The following is a 19818-nucleotide window of genomic DNA, read 5'->3' as shown; positions in this document are numbered from 1 at the left end:
GAATGAGAGCGAGAACGAACTTCGAAAATATATCCCGTAGGAGAATGAACAGTAGGCGAATATCGAATGAAATGTAGTTTATTTATTTTAAGAAGCAACTTGTATGGATTGAATTACATAAACAGTTTCAGATAAACATCAGTATGGTAATCTTAAGTCAACACTCTTTTTTGGTTATTAAGACTTTTAATTGAACTAAAACTTTTTGCATTTCATGAATTAGTTCGCAGCCAAAACGAATCCGAATTTGATCAATGGTTTGTTTCTTAAAAAAACTTTTCATCGATCTTAGTACTTTACCAAAAACTTTTCTAGGTGAGATTAAAACAAGAGTGTTTAAACAACAGAAAGCATATTTTGTACTCATACTATCTAAAACGCTTGAATCTAATTGATTGAAATCAAATACATTGGCAAATTTAGTCTGAACATATCCATTTTGTAGCTGCAGACTGTTTGAAGGTTGTTTTGGACAACAATTAAACATACCAGTGACATTTATAGCGAGATAGGAATGGGCTATGATGAAATTAAGACAGTGCAATAGAGACCAGATACTACATCCCCGTTGCGTAGATTAATACACATTAATATTACCTTAATTAGTAACAACAACTGATTAGCTTATTTTTCAAATTGCATATTTGGATTTGGATAGAATAGATTAGTATTATCGACAGATTATCAGACGGAGAATTTCAAACAAGCACGGAAGATACGGTACTATTATGAACTACTAAAATACTTTCAATTTTGTACTTTCAATTTTGTCATCACAACACAATCATGAAATCGATGAAAAGATTTTGCAATGGTTCCATATTACCCTGAATAAAAAAACATCCTGAACTTTTACACAAAACTGAATCAAGTTCTTTTACAAATATTGTCGACAAAATTGCAGGAATTTTTCTTAGGTATGCTTTTGGGAGAAAATCAAATCCTTAAAAGGATCGTATTTGTTGATTTTCAAAAATTACAGAAGCGAAGCCGCAGTGAATAGAAATTCAGGATTTCATTTCGTTCAGTAATATTTAAAATGAAATTAATTGACACGAACACATACATCTAAGGATAAAATGATTCTCGTATATTTAGTTTGATATCATATCAAAAACTATGAGGATGTTTTCACCACGTTGATTGAAAAATCGAGGAGATATTTGGAAGATTTTACAGCCAATTTTAGGTAAAAAAACGCTAATTTCAAAATTACATAATTCAAAAATTACATCACAATTTGGTCTGATCATTCACGCCTAAAATAAAACCACATCTTTGAAATTTCACGAGGAAGATATTTTATTTTCATTGTTATCAACTAACTGGACCTACTAAACTTGTGGTCTGAGAAACTTGCAATTGGGAAACTACATCACATACAATGCGAGAGAAATGCGCTAACAATAAATCACAAGCGATATTATTGGTACACATCACAGCAGTACCCAAGTATTTTGTTGCCGTAAATTGATGTTTTTTTCCTAGCTGCGAAACATAGAAAAATTTAGATTCCAAACCATGCAAAAACTATTTGTCTATGTTTTAACTTCGCAAAAACAATGACAACTGAACACATGGGCAATGTTTTAGTCTTCCAAACATCAAAGAGAAACATTCCAACTACAATTTTTAACAAGTTCAAATATAATTTTCAGCTATTTAGAAGGCTGTGAAGTTTTGTTTCAATTCGTTATCGCATATCAAATTTGTGATAATCTTCTTTCATTGCGTTTAAATGTAATTCGTGAAACATTGTGAGACTGAGACATTGTTTTTTCGTAGTAAAATTAACAGCTCATCCTGAACCCTTTCAAATGCGGATAGAGCCATCTATGAGTCCGGATTGTTTGTATGTCAGAGCGTCCAGGGGCGCATATGTCTTGTTCTGGTTGTCAATCAGGAACAAAGGGTCATTGACCTGACTGGGGTTGTAGCCCTCTCTTTGTAGATCAAACTTCTTCAGTTTAAATGTACCTAAAGCATCTTGAAATTAGAAGTCATTTGTATCAATTATAATTACTACAAAATGTCAGTTTTGCGTGATTTGTTATTTGCAGTGACGTCATATTTAAACCCGAAGACTTCACCGGAGCTTCATATCCCTTGCAATACAATGCAGTCGAAATAATTAAGTCGAAAAAAAAAGACTTCGAATTTTTCGATCAACCGTACAATTCCCCCCCCCCTCCCTAAGTGACCTACCATAGAATTCCCTCCCCAAGCATGTATTAATTCTGAAACTTAGTTAATAATGTTTTGCGACAATTGATATCATTAAAGAGACGAAGCCTCGAATTAGTAAAACAACAACTACGTCTCGGATTCGAGCCTACGACCTACTGCGTCCTAGAGATTATGAGTCTCACGCACTAACTACTCAGCCTCAGACGCTAAATTGCTAACAAACACTAGCCACAAATAAAGCAGAGAACAGATGCTATGCAATTTCTAATGCTACAGTGACATTTCCGTTTAAGTGAACACTTTCAATGACCACTTTAATTTGCAAATTAGGTTAAATACACTAACACTCGCAAGCTTGCTAGTGTAATTAATGTGAATCCATCAGACAAAACTAACTTTGAAGTACTAAGGTTGGCCTACTATTATTTAGATTGATCTTTCAAAACGGTTAGGATAAACGAAAAAAAAAACGTAAGGTACAAGCCTGGGTTTTGTATTTCAGCCAGAAATCGTAATTGAAACTAATTTCAGTTCACTCAAAACCTCTCTCATTGAGGGAATCGATAACAAACTCATGAACTGTTTCAAAATTTACCTTACTTCTACAGATGTTTTATGATAAAAAGTAAATAGAACGATATTTTTACACAGCCACCCTTGAAGCCCGAAGAAATGGGACCAAAACTTGCTCAAAAACTACAACGTTGTTTTCTGGCCAAATCTTGAGAATACTTCTCAAAACAACAAGTTCAAAATGCCGAAAAAGGGGAACGACGAGTCCATCAGGAAAACATAGCCTACAGAGAGTTGGAAAAGTGTCCATGTACTAAAGCACTCGAAAAAACTTTCGGTTTTTGGACAAAAAAATATCACATCACGATTTTCAAAAACAATTCAATTTTCGGGAAAAGACCATATCAAATTTCACGTTGATTCTTTTTGAAACCCAAAAGACCTTCTATATTTCAACTTTCGAAAATCAACTTTCGTATTTCAACTTCCTAAGACCTTCGAAAATCAACTTTCGAAATTCAAGAAAAAAATTAAATGGCCTTAAAACTTTTTGAACTTCTAGAACACTTTTTGATTGACACATTTTGATCAGCAAGACCTATATAAGAGTCCTCCTCACTACGTTCATTACTCTTAATAAAATTAAAACAATTTGAGAAAACTGGATTAATAACTAAAATTTTAAGAAAAATTTGAAAATTAAATTCCACCACCGAAACTAAAAGTCGATCAAGTTAGAAATCTGAAAATGAAATTCCTCCTCCGAAAATAGAAGTCGATCACGTAGAAGTCGAACATCAAAAAGTACATTTCAGTCAGAACAAATTTCAAGGCTTTTCTTTAAAAAAAACCAAATCATCACGACAAATATAAGAGTCTGATCTACGCTTATCGACTCTTAAAATTATATGGCCTTAAAGCTCTTTGAATTTATACAACAGTGATTGACAATTTTTTGATTAAAAAAGCATTGAGCAAACTGGATCAATAGCTAAACATTTTATTCCGCTGCGACCCACTTTCAAAACTAGTTAATGCACACCTTTGCTGTTCGCTGGTGGAGCTTGCCTTTCTTTCAACAAAATAATGAGCTGAATTTAAAAAAAAATCAAGTCTAACGCCAAAAAAATCAAATTTGAGCCTGAAGAAATTTCCTGAAAGCAAATCATCACGGCCTATATAAAAGTCTTAACTACGTTAATCTATTTTTTTCCTTTCTTGAGTCCATGTTGGGCGCGTTCTCCTCGTCCGTCTCCAGGCTAAGGAATTTTGCAACTTCAACCGGCCTCAGCCACAGGTCTGCAGGAGTAAAAGGGGAGGGATTTCTGGGGCAGTTAAAAACATGGCAACTAGTGTGGGGTGCCCAGAGACAGTTGGGGCAAAGTGGGGAAGCTTGGTAGTCTATGTGGGCGAGGTACGTATTTGCACAGAGACAAAGCTGCGCTTTGCAAACACAAGCTAGGAAAATGCAAAAAAGAGCTCTTAACACGCAAAAACAAAGTGAAATAAGAAAAAGATTAAAAATACACCTTGAAAACAAACTTTGCTGTTACTAGGAGTATCATGTTCTCACATCTGCTCCACGACGGTTTGTAATTTTACAAACAATAGCCATTAATAAAGCAGCTACAGTTTCTATCAATTTGTCAATGTCATGCAGCAAAAATTCGATAAAAAAAACTATTTGAAGTTTCCGGATTCGAAAATCCGATCAGTTGACTAGGAGTCTCAGTCCTCGTATATGCTCCACGTTAAATTGGAAGTGAATTAGTGGTCCAGCAAATACTGGATCTACCTGTTCTAATATTTTTAATCATAGATTGTTTTGATACGAAATGCGTAATTTTCATAACATTTAGTGAGCGATGTCGCGATATTGCCTCAACGTCCAGGCTTCGGGCGAATGGGTGAAATCATCTGCGTATGACGTGAGGCGAACACTTTCGGGGGCGTTCATCGAATCTTAAAGCCAGGGAACTCTGCCCTTGCAGTACATTTGGGCTTTGCAAGGATAACAAAAACTACACAGAGACTAAGATGCAATTCGCAAACACAAGAAAACAGCAAAAATAGCTCAAAAAAATGAAATCAGGAAAAAAAAATCTTGATAAATACCTTGATGTGTCAAAATCTGGTCGCATCCGCACTATGGTCGCCTGATAATTGTTAAACACGCCACCAAAAAACAACAACAACTAGATATTCAATTTAGTTCCCAAAACTATGCAGAGTAAGTGCCACCAAATAAGCGACTTGGGTTGGAAAAAATGGATTCGTAATATAACACTGCGCTCGCTAGCTGGCATGTGTAAGAACTCAGTTTACATCCGGTGCTTAACTGCTATGGAAATTCTTGCAATTAAAGTGTCATTTTTACCAGTTTAAGTTTGAAAGAGGGCAATCAGATGTTCTAATAAGCTTTTAGGTCCTGTCTCTACACCACGCACACAAAACAAAAAAAAAGATATATCGTAAGCTTTTAGGTCCTGTCTCTATACCACGCACATAAAACATATAAAAAGATATATCGTTTTATTGTTATTTTTCGACGGATATCTATGGTTAAAACCTTCTGTACAGCAACTGGTAACTCTTGTTAAACTGTCTAGTTTGTTTACAGAAAAAAGATACCAACCAGTGCTATGTGCATGTGCTGAGGACATAATACGTATGAAGATGGGCATCGCATAGGCCGGTAGAGCTACTCGCATCTCAGCGTAGAGTTGCCTAAACTCCTGACTACTGGGTAAATCCACTGCAATGGCCGCCATTCCTGCTGTGCCCTCGAATCCAGGGACTTGTACTCCGAACACCACGACGTCCGAGTTTCCGAACAGCGGCATCAGTACAGCCTCTACTTCAGTTGTCGAAACGTTTTCTCCCTTCCATCTTAACAAAAACACTTTCTTCGTTCAAGATGTGCACTGAATGGTAGCAACTACTTTTACTTCTTTCAAGTATCGAAAAATTAACTTCAGAAAAATGCATATTGCAAGAAAACTACATACAGGCTGATAAAAAAAATCAGAGGCAGAATACGAGAGCTTTTGCTAGTAAATAGAAATAACCTTGCCGACTGACAGTTGGAAAAGTGCAAATGTACAAAAAAGAAACAAAAAGATATTTCAGAAAAACCAACTATTCGAAAAGAACTCAATTAACACAAACCAAATGAAATGATTGAGAAAACTGGGTCAATAGGTAAAATTTCCATGTTGCTGGGAAATTCGAATATTAAATTCTGCTATTCGATCAAGTTTTTCGTGACCTTTACAATTGCTGTTCGATAGTAAAGTTTGCCTTTCTTTTAACATCAAACCGCGAAACAGTAAATTTGAGCATGAACAAATTTTCCTGAAAAAAAAAACGAAAAAACAAATAATCGCGACCTACTTTAGAGTCGTTCATCGACTGTTAAAAATATAGTTATTAACCTGAAGGTGTCTCCTGTTCTGTCCCTGAAGTAGAGATATCCATTCTCGTCTCTCTCCAGCAGATCGCCCGAGAGGAATGCACTGTCTCCCTTCCTCAACACATTCCTCACTATCTTCTTCTCCGAAGCTGCTCTGTCCAAGTATCCGTCAAACCTAACAACCAAGTTCTCAAATATTAACACTAGTTGCACTAAGGCGAAGCCCTACAAACATTATTACCATTTCAAAACTGATGCCTTTCCTTGAGTTAATTTAAATGAAACCCGTCTAAAACCTGGATATAACTAAACAAATTAATGGTTCCGTAAATAAGTTGGTTCCGTGAGTAAATTTCGTAACAATTCTCGTGCTTTCGTAACAATTCAGTTCAACTAGTCTCAAGAACGATAAACTTTTTTGAATCGGTTGAATATTCATTTAAAGCAACAACTCAGACCTTCTTCCTGGATCTGACTCCTGGATTTTGCCGACGAGGTGTCCGATCTCGTAGGCTTCGCACTGTATGCAGAGTCCATTGCTGTCTCTTTGGATCTCCCCACTGTCAGGGTTCACCTAGTGAAGAAAAAATTTAAAATTTCCAAATATGATAAAAGAAAAAAATCATAACCGTGTGTCATAAAATTATGCACAGTAAATCTAACAACTCGGCGATCTGAATCAAAATTCTGATGAAAATATGTCGGTTATAACTCGACCATCAATTTGAGTAGGAAAAACTTAGCGCCCCCGGTTTTTTTTTGTTACGCAATTTCAGTTTATTTACATTAAAAAACTGCGGGTGATTTCGAGTGTTAAATCATATTAAACACTTTCAGTCATGAATGGAGCGGTATTAGAAAACTTCAAGTATCGACAATAACAGCGTTAAATGTTCGCTGTTCACAGCTAAAAGCCTTTTCGGATCGAAACTCATTCTTCGTTAACAGCATACGATGTACTCAGTAAATCGACATTTTGAACTGAGTGAGCTAAGATGAAGTTAACGCCTCTCACTCCCTCTCCCTTCCCACAAACCCAAAAAGCGAAAACATTTTTTCCAGTATTTTTTGTAAAGATAACTGAAAAAGAGAAGAAAAATTGATTTCTCTCGTCGCTATATTTCTTCACAATTGGAGAAAATGTTAAGAACATAATCAACAGACAGCTGGAAGAGACAGTGAACGCAATGAAGCTGAAAAAAAACAGACTTGTTTTTTTTTTCAAAAAAACTTCAACATTCGAATTTCGAAGTCAAAAAAATATTATAGCTTAACGCTCTCAGAATTTCAAAACAAAATTATGATTGAAACTTTAACGGCAAAATTAACTGAATTAGAAAAAAACTGGATGAATAGTTAATTTTTTATTCCGCTGGGAAATCTGAAGATTAAAATCCACTTTCGAAATTAGAATTCGATAATTTTTCGTGACCTTTACACTTTTGCTCTTCGATAGTCAATTTTGCTTTGCTTTTAACAAAGTATATGAACTGAACTTAGGAAAAAAATCAAAAGTCAAGCCACGAAAAAGTAAATTTGAGCCTGAACAAACTTGACTTTTTCCTAAAAAAAAACATACAAACTTTCACACTTTTTCCTGAAATCATCACGACCTATACAAGAGTTTTCACTATGTTCATCGACTCTCAAACAATTGATATTAGCAACATAAAGATGTCTTCGCCATTCTATGATTTTTCCAATTTCTGTGATTCTGGTTAGTGGTCAAAATTTAATGAAGTGTACCTTGATGAGCATGATGGGGTAGAGAGCTGGTATGATTTGAGTCATGAAACCGACTGCACCCACTTTGTTGTCTGTGTTCATCACACTGCAGTTGCCTTCAGTAGCACCATAGAACTCGCCCACCTTCCCAATCCCAAATCTAAACACACAACATCCCTACTTGCACATGAATTATTATTTTTTTTATGAACTAACTCAACTGATCTTCGGCTCTTTTTCCTTCCCCCACCTGCAATTTTATACTTGTAAAGTTATTGCTCACATTGTCCGATCCTTATGAAAATTGACATGCGGACTAATAAGGCTCTGCCAAACATATTTGGTGTTCATCGTTAACCTTGTAAAATCACTCGTAACACCATAAAATTGATGGTCGTGTGAGGTGGGGGGGGGGGGGGGGGGGGGGGGGGTTTGGAAAAAGAGCCTGATCTTCTTACGCTTCTGAAGAAGACCATATTACGCTTTCTAGGACCAAGAATAACTTTGGACATTGAGTATGAGACAAGGTTTTAAAATAAAAGGTGCAAATAACAAAGACTTGATGAAAACCGTTCACAATAGCCAAGCCTTGATTAATTGCTACTGCCTCTATTTCGAGCCCCTAATTAGCTGTCCTGATAATCGAAGGATGGCACTGTGCTCATTTACATTTATCCGGGCCAAAAAAATTAGAACAAAAAATCCAGATACCTTTATCTCCAACTGGGATAACTCAAGATATTAATAAGAACCAAAATTTTGCCATAAAATAGGTAATGTCTTGACTTGACTTATTTTTCTGATATTTTTGATTGATATCTTTCAGTCTTGTCTTCTTGTAGTTACAGCAAAACAATGCAAGGATCCTTTAGAGGTAAAGAAAAACAAACTTTTAATTTTAATCAAAACTCGTCAATTGAAATTTTTTGGAAGCATCTTGAAAAATTCTTGGAAATCAATTCCTTGGACCATTGGAAATGTGAAAATGTAGCCACCAGGTAGTTGAAAAAATTTCAATGAGCTCCATCAGACAAAAAATGACCAAAAAAATGACCTTCCAATTTTTGCAAATGACTTGAAGTGAAGAAAATAATTGAATGTGAACAACTTTGAAGACTTTACCCAGCAAATACTTCAATCGAATGTCTTCATTTTCTAAATTGATACTTAAAAACGGGGTTTCTATTTTTAGTGAGAATTGCTGAAATTTTATGACAAATATGTGGTATGAAGACGGAACTTAAAACAAGTCAACATACGACAGGCCGAATAGTATCATAAATAATTCGTTTACACCCATGGATTCTCGAATAATTCGAAACATTCTGATGGATTCGAGAGACCAAGTGAACCATCTCCCCCTAAATCAATTTAGGGAGTAGATGGCTCACTTGGTTAAACGTAATATTTTTCAGCCAACCAGATTTGAGCACATTACATGTAAGCCTTAGTGCTTGAACTTCCATTTAACTTTAGGGGGAAATTCTTCACTTGGTCTATTTTAGGGGGGAGATTGTTCACATGGGCCAATACCACCACTACGCGAAAACATCGTATAAAAAGTCGATATAAGATAGGTCAAAAAATATAGGTCATGGCTCGATTCAAACCCCTTTTAGTTAAAGAAGGGTTAAATCTCCAAAAAAATGAGCAAATTGTTCAAAATTTGTTTTTAAGCAAAGATTTTGGGTTTTATATAGTAAAAATCACATTTCTTGAATATCAAGCAAAAATATTTTCTCTTATACAGGGTTTTGGAGATTTTTCCCTGCTAGAACTTTGTTGGGCTGTGTAAGAGGCTTCTTGTGATATAATTATCTCATCTATTAACAAAGTGGTTTCAGCGTAATTCTTGATTAATTAGCCAAAATGACCCATTGATTAATTAGCCAAAATGACCCAATGACCCATAATTTGAGAAAACTGAAGGATATTTTTCATTCCGCTGGGAAAACCTTATAACTAAAATTCGCTCTTAAAATATAAGTCGAGTTCGTCCCAAAAATTCTTTTTTTTTGAATTATCAAAAGCATCTGCTTTTCTAGCTACTTCGCATGGACACGAGCAATATATATATATTGAATCTCCCAAATTCGAGAAGCTTTTTTGATTAAATCGAGTTACCAATTTTCTTAACCATCTTTTTAAGATTAAGACCATTTATCCACTGGGGAAAGGACCAACACAAGAGCTGTACAGCTCATCACGGCGAACCGCTGTTGTGCCCCTGTTTAAGAACTACATGCAATTTTTTTGGTTATTTTTCTCGGCTGGGTAATGTTGCTTCACCCTCAAGCAACGAGCACCTCAAGCAACAACAACTATATCTATTTTTTGCTTGTTGATGATATTAAGTTTGAATGATTCACAAAACCGCATGTTTTTTCTTAATATGGTCATTTAGGCAATTTATTTGAACTGATTGTCCTATTACAGTTGGATTAAATTACAAAACGGTCAGACAAATTTACGGCAGCTAACAATATCAGCGCAGATTACAGCACCTTTGCAAACACAGCTTAATCAAGCAAATATACCAACCAAACAAGCAAACATAACATTTAACCCACGATGTAACGTTTCAGACGTTTTCTAAGCTTTAAATAATACCGCATTTTACTACTTAAATTTTTCTTCTCTGAGGGAATACGAAGAAAACACCTAACAAACAAATAGAAAAAGCTATTGGATTCAGAAAACAGAACTCAACCAGTTTAAAACTACTGAGACGAAAATCGCCTTCAGTTTACTGAAAGCAGTCATGATTTGAAATGAAAAACTTTCAAAACTAGAAAGACACTTTTGTTATAGTAAACATATTTCGATTCCAACTTTTTTAAAACGTTTTGAACTGATTTAAACGAAAAAAATCCCAAGAGCCGAGCAATCCAAATACTGAATCCACGCTTCGTATAAAAAGATGGTTAGAAGAAATCGTCGCAACTTTTGTGGCAAAACTAAGCCATCTGAGTAAACCTGGTTAAAAACATTATCTTATTTATCTTATTCGACGGTTATTCTTAACACTTTCATCGTCATTTTGAGTTTTATTTGTTGAGATCTCTTTTGAGTTTACCTTGGACCCAGAAGTGAAGCGGAGCTTCGCAAAACTTTTGATAGAAAAATTATTGACAAAGATGCGAAGTGGATTCGCAACACTTGCAATAAAATTGAAGCATGGCAATCAATACAAGATATTAAATGGAAAAAGGAAGTCCACTAGGATTCCAGCTAAATCTGGAGGTACCTGATTGAGAATTTTCGAATTCGCTGTACCTATGACGGACGATAATCAAAGATCGAGCTTGACCCAAAACCATAGTTGTTTCGCTTAAATAAGGGGAAAATTGTTGAGAATTTAGAAAATTTATTAAGATATAACATATTTTGAACAAAATTTAAGGCGTAGTCGCTCATTCACGAAGGCTTCCCAAAGCGTGTCGATTAAACCCTTCATATCAGGTTCGGCTGAGTAGTTTTCGAGAAGAGTCCAAAAGTTTCAAAAAAGGGACAAGAAACGAGAACATTGACTTTTCTGAGGGCCAGAAGTTTTTTGCTAGAAAATTTGGACGACACCGCATATACAGGTGAAATTTGCTCAACCCTTTCTTTTGAGCTCAAAATCTCAGAGCTAGGATTATGTTAGTTTTCGAGACAGTGAAAAGTTTTACAAACGGTCATAACAACAAAATTTGACTATTCCGAGGACCATAACTTTTTGTGTAAAAAAAATTGGGCGTAGCAAATTATATAAGGGGGCTTCAAATAATCTGATCTTTCGATTAAACCCAAAAGCTCCGATTTTGGAAATTTTCGAGAGGAGTCGAAAAGTTTAAGAAAAACAGTCAAAAAATTACACAAAAGAATTTTCCGAGCACTATAACCTGTTTAAAAAATGGGCGCAGCCGCTAAGGCAGCGGAGCTTATCACAACCCATTCTCTCAATTGAACCTAAAATCTCAGATTTCGGATTGTAGTTTTCGATAGAAGTCAGGTTCAAAAACGGTTAAAAAGATGGAAAACTGACATTTCAGAGGGCCATATCTGAGCATAATCATATATGAGCCTAATGAACTAATCAGAAAATGCGACGAAGCAACTGCAGACATGGCAGTAGCAGAAAAATGAAACTCAATATTTTTTTAACTCAATGGAAAATAACTACCCTTCCTACATTTAAGTGTTAGACATTGAATTAGACAGAATTAAAAAAAAAACAGAATTAGAGAATAGTGAATTCAACTTCAGAAAGCATGAAACTAAATCAACCTCTTGAGTAAAATTTAAATGGAAAATGACACGCTTTGTTAGTGTTCAAATTGTAAATCAAAATGAGAAAAATCAAGATGTACACACAGCAGTTAATCAAAACTTTTGACTAATTGTTTAACTTAAATAAATTATATATTCGTAAAACGACAAAATACTGGCATGCTTTTGTTAACAACAAATACTGGTATGCTTTTGTTAACAACAAACCATTAAACCAAACTAAATTGAATACAAAATCGAAGAAGAAATCGAACAACAGCTTAACCAAAAAAAAAACTACAAACATAGCCAACTAACAGTTGGAAGAGAGTAATGAACGCAAAGAAACTAAAAAAATCTGACTTGTTTTCTCAACAGCCTTCAACTTTTGAATTTCGAAGAAAAAACAGATGACCTTAAAACTCTTTGAATTTGTAGAACAACTTATGATGGACACTTTTAAAAAAATAACCCAATTTGAGAAAACTGGATCAATTCGTAAAACTTTTATTTCGCTTGGAAATCTGATAATTAATATCCATTTTCGAAATCAGAAGTCGATCACGTTTTTCGTGACTTTTAAACTTTTGCTTTTCGATAGTGGACTTCGCCTTCCTTTTAATAATGGAAATGCACTGAAATTAGAAAGAGATCACAATAAAGCCGAAAATCAAAATTGAGCGTGAATAAATTTACAGACTTTTCTAAAAAGAAAAAAAATCAGCAAGACCTATATAACAGTACTCACTACGTTCATAACTCTTAAAAAATTAAATAACATACGTCAGACTCAAAATTAATGCAGGAAATTTACCTTCATTTACACATTCCGCAAACACGACCAAAAAAACTAGCTATAAAAAGTGCAATTACAAAAAATAGAAATAAGCCTCGAATTGGCAAAAACTCGGTTTGTTCTAGGATTGGATCTGCGACCTACTGCAATCAAGAGATTTTGAGTCTCACGCACTATCCACTCAGCCACGTAAGCTTAAAAACCGACGCTAGTCACGAATAAAGCAGCTACAAATGCTGATAAATTGCCAATGCTATTCAGCAAAAAGGTCACCAAATTTAAATAGATTCAATTTTGCAAGTAATACTTTGGATTATATCAAACTGAAGGCATCTACACTAACTTTGCATGTAAGAAATCGCAAAACATAAAGCCACATTATCTATAAATTATGCATTTCAAAAAAGCGAGCGATATATTGAGTTGCGGGATATATTGAAAACTGCGGGATATATTTGATATCTAAACACATGCATTCAAAATTACTGAAATCGAGTTTTCATGATTGTTATGTTGGTTGAAACAAATCACTTCTTTCGGTTCATTTGATGTATTAAAAATGCACCAACTGTGTTAATTTTTACTATTCGAAGGTCAAAGCCCATGCTATGAAAAAAACTGTAAAGGTGCCCGAAAAAAATAAGGTTCTTACTGGATAAGGCTTTGCAAGTCTGATAGAAGTATCGGGGTCACCTTGCAGTGACATGAAACCAAAGTGCTTTAGCAGCTCAGACAAAAAATTTAGAAAAAGACTATCTTTCACAAAAATTTTTCAGATACTTTCCATAGGATCTGTACGTTGTTAGTATTCTTTTTCTGCAACCAGCAGCTTCACCAATAAAAATAATATCGCATACCGCTGATTCGAAATGAACGTACGAAAATGTACAACCATTTATATAATGTATCGAGGTCATCTTGTAGTACCATGAAACCAAAGTGCGATTGCAGTTCAGACAAAAATTCAAAAAACCCAAGTCTTTAAAACTTCGTGATATACTTTCCATAAAATCTTCACGCTGTTATTCTTCTTTTTCTGCTAGTTTATAGCCGTAGCGCAAGAAAACGGAAAACTGATTTGACACGTTTGATAAGACAAAAAACATAGCCAACAGACAAATGGAAAACATAGCCAACTGACATTAGGAAAAGAGTGAGGAACGCAAGAAAACTGAAAACAAAAACTGACTTGTTTTTTCAAAAAACTTCAACTTTTGAATTTCGAAAAAAAAATAGATGGCACTAAAGCTCTTTGAATTTGTAGAACAATTTATTATGGACATTTTCATTGTTAAAATTAACCCAATTTGAGAAAACTGGATTAATAGGCAAAACTTTTATTTCGCTGGGAAATCTGATAATTAAATTCCATTTACGAAATTAAAAGTTGATCACGTTTTTCGTGACCTTTACACTTTAGCTGTTTAATAGTGGTGCTTGCCTTCCTTTCAACAATGGAAATGCGCTAAGCTTGAAAAAAAACGCAAGTCAAACCGCGAAAAATCAAAATTGAGCGTGAACAAATTTTAACTTGGTCCAGAAAAAAAAAAAATCAGCAAGACCTATTTAGGAGTACTCACTGCCTTAATTACCCTTAAAAGTCATGAATACAAGGAAACAGAAAAAAAACACTGATATTTTTTGAAAACATCGACTTTCGAATTTCAAAAAAAATAATTGGAAATGTATCATTCAGAAACTACGTAGAAAAAGCTTCAGTCGAGAAACAAAAAGCCGAAAAGCAAAAAAATAATAATTTGATATTGAATCGCTAAATAGACACCAAATGACCTCACAGATAAAAATAAACGGGATTCAAAGGAGAAAACATAGCCAACAGACAGATGGAAAAAAGTGTTGAACGCAAGGAAAAAAGAAAAAAATACGGAATTTCAAAAAACTGGATGACCTTCAACTCTTTGATTTTCAAGAACCATTAATGATTGGCGCTTTTTTGATAAAACTAGCCCAATTTGAAAAAAAAACTGTATTAACAGATTAAGTTTTTAGTCCAGTGGTAAATCTGAAAATTAAATACTTTCGAAACTAACAGTCAATCACGTTGTTTACACTTTTGGTGTTCGATAGTGGAGTTTGTCTTCCTTTTTTCAAAAGAAATCAAAAGTCAAACTGCGAAAAATCAAATTTGAGCGTGAACAACTTTGAAGACATTTGAAAAAAATAATGAAGATAGGATCTAAAAAATTTGAAAAAATCTCTTCGTTCATCAACACTTAAAACTCAAAACTCACACGACAAAAAAGGGCTTCGAAAGAAAATTCAAAAACCGGGTAGCTAGTATATAGATTTACATTTAGTAAGGAGATCAGTCTGCTTGCAAATCACTTATCAATATTACAAGCACGTATTGGAGGTGTTTGGCCCAAAACGATTAGTGCCTGGTTCAAAATGAGTAATTCAAGCAAAATATTAAAATAAATCTGAAAAAAAAACTTTTTTAAAATCCGAGCAATTAGCAATTTCAGTCTTTCAACGCAGAAGTTAGAGTGATATTTTCAAATGAACAAATAATTGAAATCCAAGTATTGAGTAAATCAAACTACCTTTTGACGAACTCTTCCCAGATGTGAGGTCTGAGTCCATTTCCAACCATGAGTCTCACTTGGTGTTGTCTGTCATGCTGGGACTCTGGCTGAGCCAAAAGGTACCTGCAGATCTCGCCAATGTACTGACCCACCGTACAGTTGTACTTGGCACAGTCAGACCAGTACCTGAACATCGTCAAACTCGCAAACTTTTTAGACAGATCATTTCGAAACTTCGTAACCTGTCACTTTCATACACGATCAATTTCAATAAAAAATTTCAAAATTAGCGGGGTGGGGGCTTGAAAATTTTTCGAACAAACATTTTTCATAGCGGGTGCTCAAAATTATCAGGGTATTCCGCAACTTTGGATCAATTCTGATAAATATTATGGCGTCAAAAAATTTGGCATAAGTGTCATGAAATGTAAGAAATTTAATGCAGACATTTTTGTTTGCGTTGAAAAAAGTTTTTTTTTTTTGATTTGAAGCTCTCAAAAATGGCATATTTTTCAAAAATCATTGGGTATAACTTTTATGGTAAAATTCCGATGGGGTTGATTCAGACCCCTTAAATTTGAAGGGGTCAATATTTTAGGGGATGCAGGTTGGGCCTAAATTAAGTAATTCAGAGTAATCTTTAAACTTTAAAGACCATTTGAACTATTCTCTAATTCAAATTTTCTCTTACCTGCTGGCAGAGAATTTTGGTCTAATCACTACTGTACATCCATTGATCAGAGCTTGTCCGACACCCAGAATTCCTAGAAAGACAACAAACAGTTGATTAAATTATAGTCGTGATCAGAAAAAGGCTGACACTAACGTTAATTTATGAACAGGCTGTTCGAAAACTCTAACGTGCAAAGAAATAGAAATCGTGCAGTTAAATGAATCAGATTAAACCAAGCAGCTAAATTATATCAAGCCAAGCAAAAGAAAGCTCCAATCTTAATTCATTTTGGGTTTTATCACATGAAAAAAGTGTAAGTAGAGATTCGAATTAAATATGAAATCGGTTTTTCTTCCGACCGACCGCCCAGAAGTGAGAAGGAATTATGGCCTAGGGTGGGTTCTTCAAGCAAAATCAGGTAACACAAATCATACTTGTATTGCATCGAGTATATATCATATTAAAGCCCTGCCTGTCTGAATTCGAAGTCAAAACGATCAGTGTAAAAAACGGGTAAGAATTTTTTTTCGTTTTTCAGACTAACTTAAACAGGAATCGGTAAACTGAACTTCCCCAAATTTTTACAATTTATATGCGATTATAGAGCTATTACACCTCTTTCTTTCAGATTCTATACTAAATTCACAGCTATTTAATTAACATGTTTTAACATGCTTCTGATGACAGTTGGAAAAAGTCATGAACGCAAGGAAACAAAAAATATACTGGCTTGTTTTTTGAAAATACGTCAACTTTCGAATTTCAAAAAATATATATATTGCTTTAAAGCTCTTTGAATTTCAACAACAATTTATGATTGACATTTTTCCATAAAATTGACCCAATTTGAGATTACTGAATCAATATGTTAATCTATACACGGAGGCGCGAAGTTGCACTTCGCACACACGAGCAAAAATATGACCGATAACGCAACTGGGAAAAACTGAATGAGTAAGACTTTGAATCTACAAAATTTCTTCAGTGACGCACACCAATTATGAGTCTACATAATTGCTTCATGGCGCAAGCCAATTATGACGCATTAGCAGTCAATTTGAAAAAAAAGAAACTTACCAACTAACATGCCTCTATTTACAGAGCGGACGCATTTTAACTAGTATACGAATAAGTTCACTAAAAACATCGGACCCTGCCCAGGTTCGAACCCTCTTATTTTGTAGCTGATCTGCTTCCCTACCTCTACGCTACAGATCCATGATACCTTAAAGCTAAAGTGTTATTTGTAATATAATAGTGTGTGTTAATATCCTTAGCATTGGCTGTACTTAATAGCTGGATCAAAATGAACACATTTTGTCGCAACAATATTTGCGACTTTGAATGGAAAAAGTTCATACTATAACACAAGCTATGCTTGTGTAAATATGATCAATAAGTAAAATTTTCATTCAACTGTGAAATCTGAAAACTGATAATCCACTATCAAAACGAGAAGTCGATGACGTTTTTCGTGACCTTTACACTGTTTCTGTTCGATAATGGAGTTTGCCTTGCTTTTATCAAAAAAAATTAAAAGTGAAATTGAAAAAATACTCAAAAGTCAATCCGTGAAAAATCAAATTTTAGCGTGAACAAGTTTAAGACTTTTTCCTAAAAAACTAAAACTATCACCAAAACCTATACTAGAGCATTCACTGCGTTCATGACGCTTAACAATGATTTATTACTAATCAATCATATTATTCCATTACTAAATTTTATTTTATTTACTGTAAAAACTGAGTGTCCCCAGTCAGATCACTTTTAGGTAACAATAAAAAAAGATCTCAAAAACTACTCGTTTTGCCAGTATTTTAAAGGATGTATTGAGACCTTGAAAATAAGAGTAATAATAGGACCAGTATTAAGCTAATTAGTTGCACAAACCCATTCAGCCGAATATAGTTAGCGTGCTACCAGATAGCGTAATCTATCTAAACTTACTATGTGAGATAGCAATCCATGCACATCTCAGAAAAGTGTTATCATATATAAGCCCAATTCTTTGTGATTAGAATTCCAAAAAATTCTTTGCGAATTTTTTTAGACAATTCGAATTCAAATTTGAAGAAACAGCGAATTCCTCATTTCAACTATGTACGTTTTCTACTTGCGCACATTTATCTACTCGATTGGAAAATTTTACAGACACCTCTAATTGTGGATTTATCTTCTCTTTTTGAAGATGTTTTTTTTCTTTGAAATATTCCGAAAAAAAATGCAACTTTTTATTTTTTTTTGCAATCACCACCGAGGTAGGAACATTCTGCGCTAAATGCTCAGGAACCGACTAGACTTAGTATTAACTTGGGTTTCTTATTGCGAACTTCTATCAAATTGAAAAACCCTTTTGGGGTGATGTTTCGCGCTAGAAGTCTTGAAACTTGCTATAGGTCCATTTTAGGTTTTAGCTTTTCTCTAAACGCTCGCTGATCCAACAAGGGAAAAACGAAATTTGCAACAGTAAATTGGGTCTTTGAAGGTGCATTGAATAGGTGAAAACTCGAAAAGGTTTCCAGTATGAATTAAATCTGATTCATCTGTTGGGAAATACCTAGCTTTATACACAAGATACCCGAGCTCTGATACCAAGCCTTAGCTATCATAAAAAGCACAGTAGTAAAAAATGCGTTTAATCAGATGTAGCTTATGCTTCATTCTATTTAAGATCTTGCATCATAAAATCAGCAATCAAATAAGCCAGTTGCACAGGGGAAAAGATAATTAAATGAAGACAACTAATTGTATAACAAAAACCATGCCCCGTATTGAGAAATCGTGTTCGGAGAAACGAAGTTTCATTAATATCTATAGTTGAATATCCATTTTATGCTTTCAGTGCTTACATGAAAAGGGCTACATATTACAGGAGCCCAAAACTGTTTTTTTTGCTACATCACAATCCCATTCTCATGGAATTAGATTTTCCCAGGAGGTTATGTTTAGCTTTCGATCTAGTTACTTTACGTTTGTTTTTGTTTTAACGTTTAGATAAACTAATCTTGTATATACAATGCATTCTGTGAGTGAAACTTTTATCGTAATTCATAAACATGCAATTATAACACACTTCTGAGGTCAAGGGCATAGATTGCTCAAGACTCTATACATCAGTATTAGCAAACTAATTCACGTTGGTTCAAATTCATTCAACCAAACAAAAAAACATGAGTCAAACATGTATTGTCGCTTACGCAACAATGCACCTCCAAACAAACGCTTCACTAGTCTAAGCGTAACCATTACAAACAAAACCATCAATCGCCAAATCAACTAAACTATGAATAACAACAAGTTCGAATATCTAAATCGCTCTGATAAAATGACTATGCAAAAAATGAAATCAAGCGCCAGTATGCCGAACATTAAGAACATATTGCATCCTGTAAAAATAATTTGAGGAAAAAGTTTTGAAGGGAAATGAAATACGTATATATAAACAAAGAAGAACTTCATTTCCCGCAAAAAAGTGCACACTAAAGGAAAACTACGTTATATTTTTCCTGTTTCCTTTGAAAATTTATAACTCAAAGCAACTTTGTAGTGCGAAGGTTCTTCAGTCTCTGCAAATTGTTCTCTAGAGATAAGAACTAGAAATTAGAAGCTTAAATTCACCATTAAGTTCCTTGGAAGATTCAAATTAACCTAAATTCAAACTCAAACAACCAAATGAGGAACTGGGGCAATCGAAAAATCAAATAACATTATATCC

General features: G+C 34.4%; 1 protein-coding gene across 2 annotated transcripts in view; it reads right to left on the bottom strand.

Annotated features, from left to right (window-relative positions):
* Positions 1-272: 272 nt before the first annotated feature.
* LOC134848482 (long-chain fatty acid transport protein 1-like) overlaps positions 273-19818 on the bottom strand; it is a 348156-nt gene continuing 328610 nt past the window's right edge. For both annotated transcript variants that reach the window (XM_063865959.1, XM_063865958.1), the window contains exons 8-14: positions 16122-16194; positions 15449-15616; positions 7859-7997; positions 6571-6686; positions 6135-6287; positions 5336-5589; positions 273-1977 (exon numbers count right to left, since the gene is read on the bottom strand). In XM_063865959.1, coding sequence (XP_063722029.1) covers positions 1814-1977; positions 5336-5589; positions 6135-6287; positions 6571-6686; positions 7859-7997; positions 15449-15616; positions 16122-16194 — 1067 coding nt within the window. In that variant the 3' untranslated portion in view covers positions 273-1813. The remainder of the gene's footprint in view (positions 1978-5335; positions 5590-6134; positions 6288-6570; positions 6687-7858; positions 7998-15448; positions 15617-16121; positions 16195-19818) is intronic.

Source organism: Symsagittifera roscoffensis, chromosome 6 (genome assembly GCF_963678635.1).
Source record: "Symsagittifera roscoffensis chromosome 6, txSymRosc1.1, whole genome shotgun sequence".
Classification (NCBI taxonomy): Eukaryota; Metazoa; Xenacoelomorpha; order Acoela; family Convolutidae; genus Symsagittifera; species Symsagittifera roscoffensis.
The sequence above is the reverse complement of the archived record's forward strand: the minus strand, read 5'-3'. Positions and strand labels throughout refer to the sequence as shown.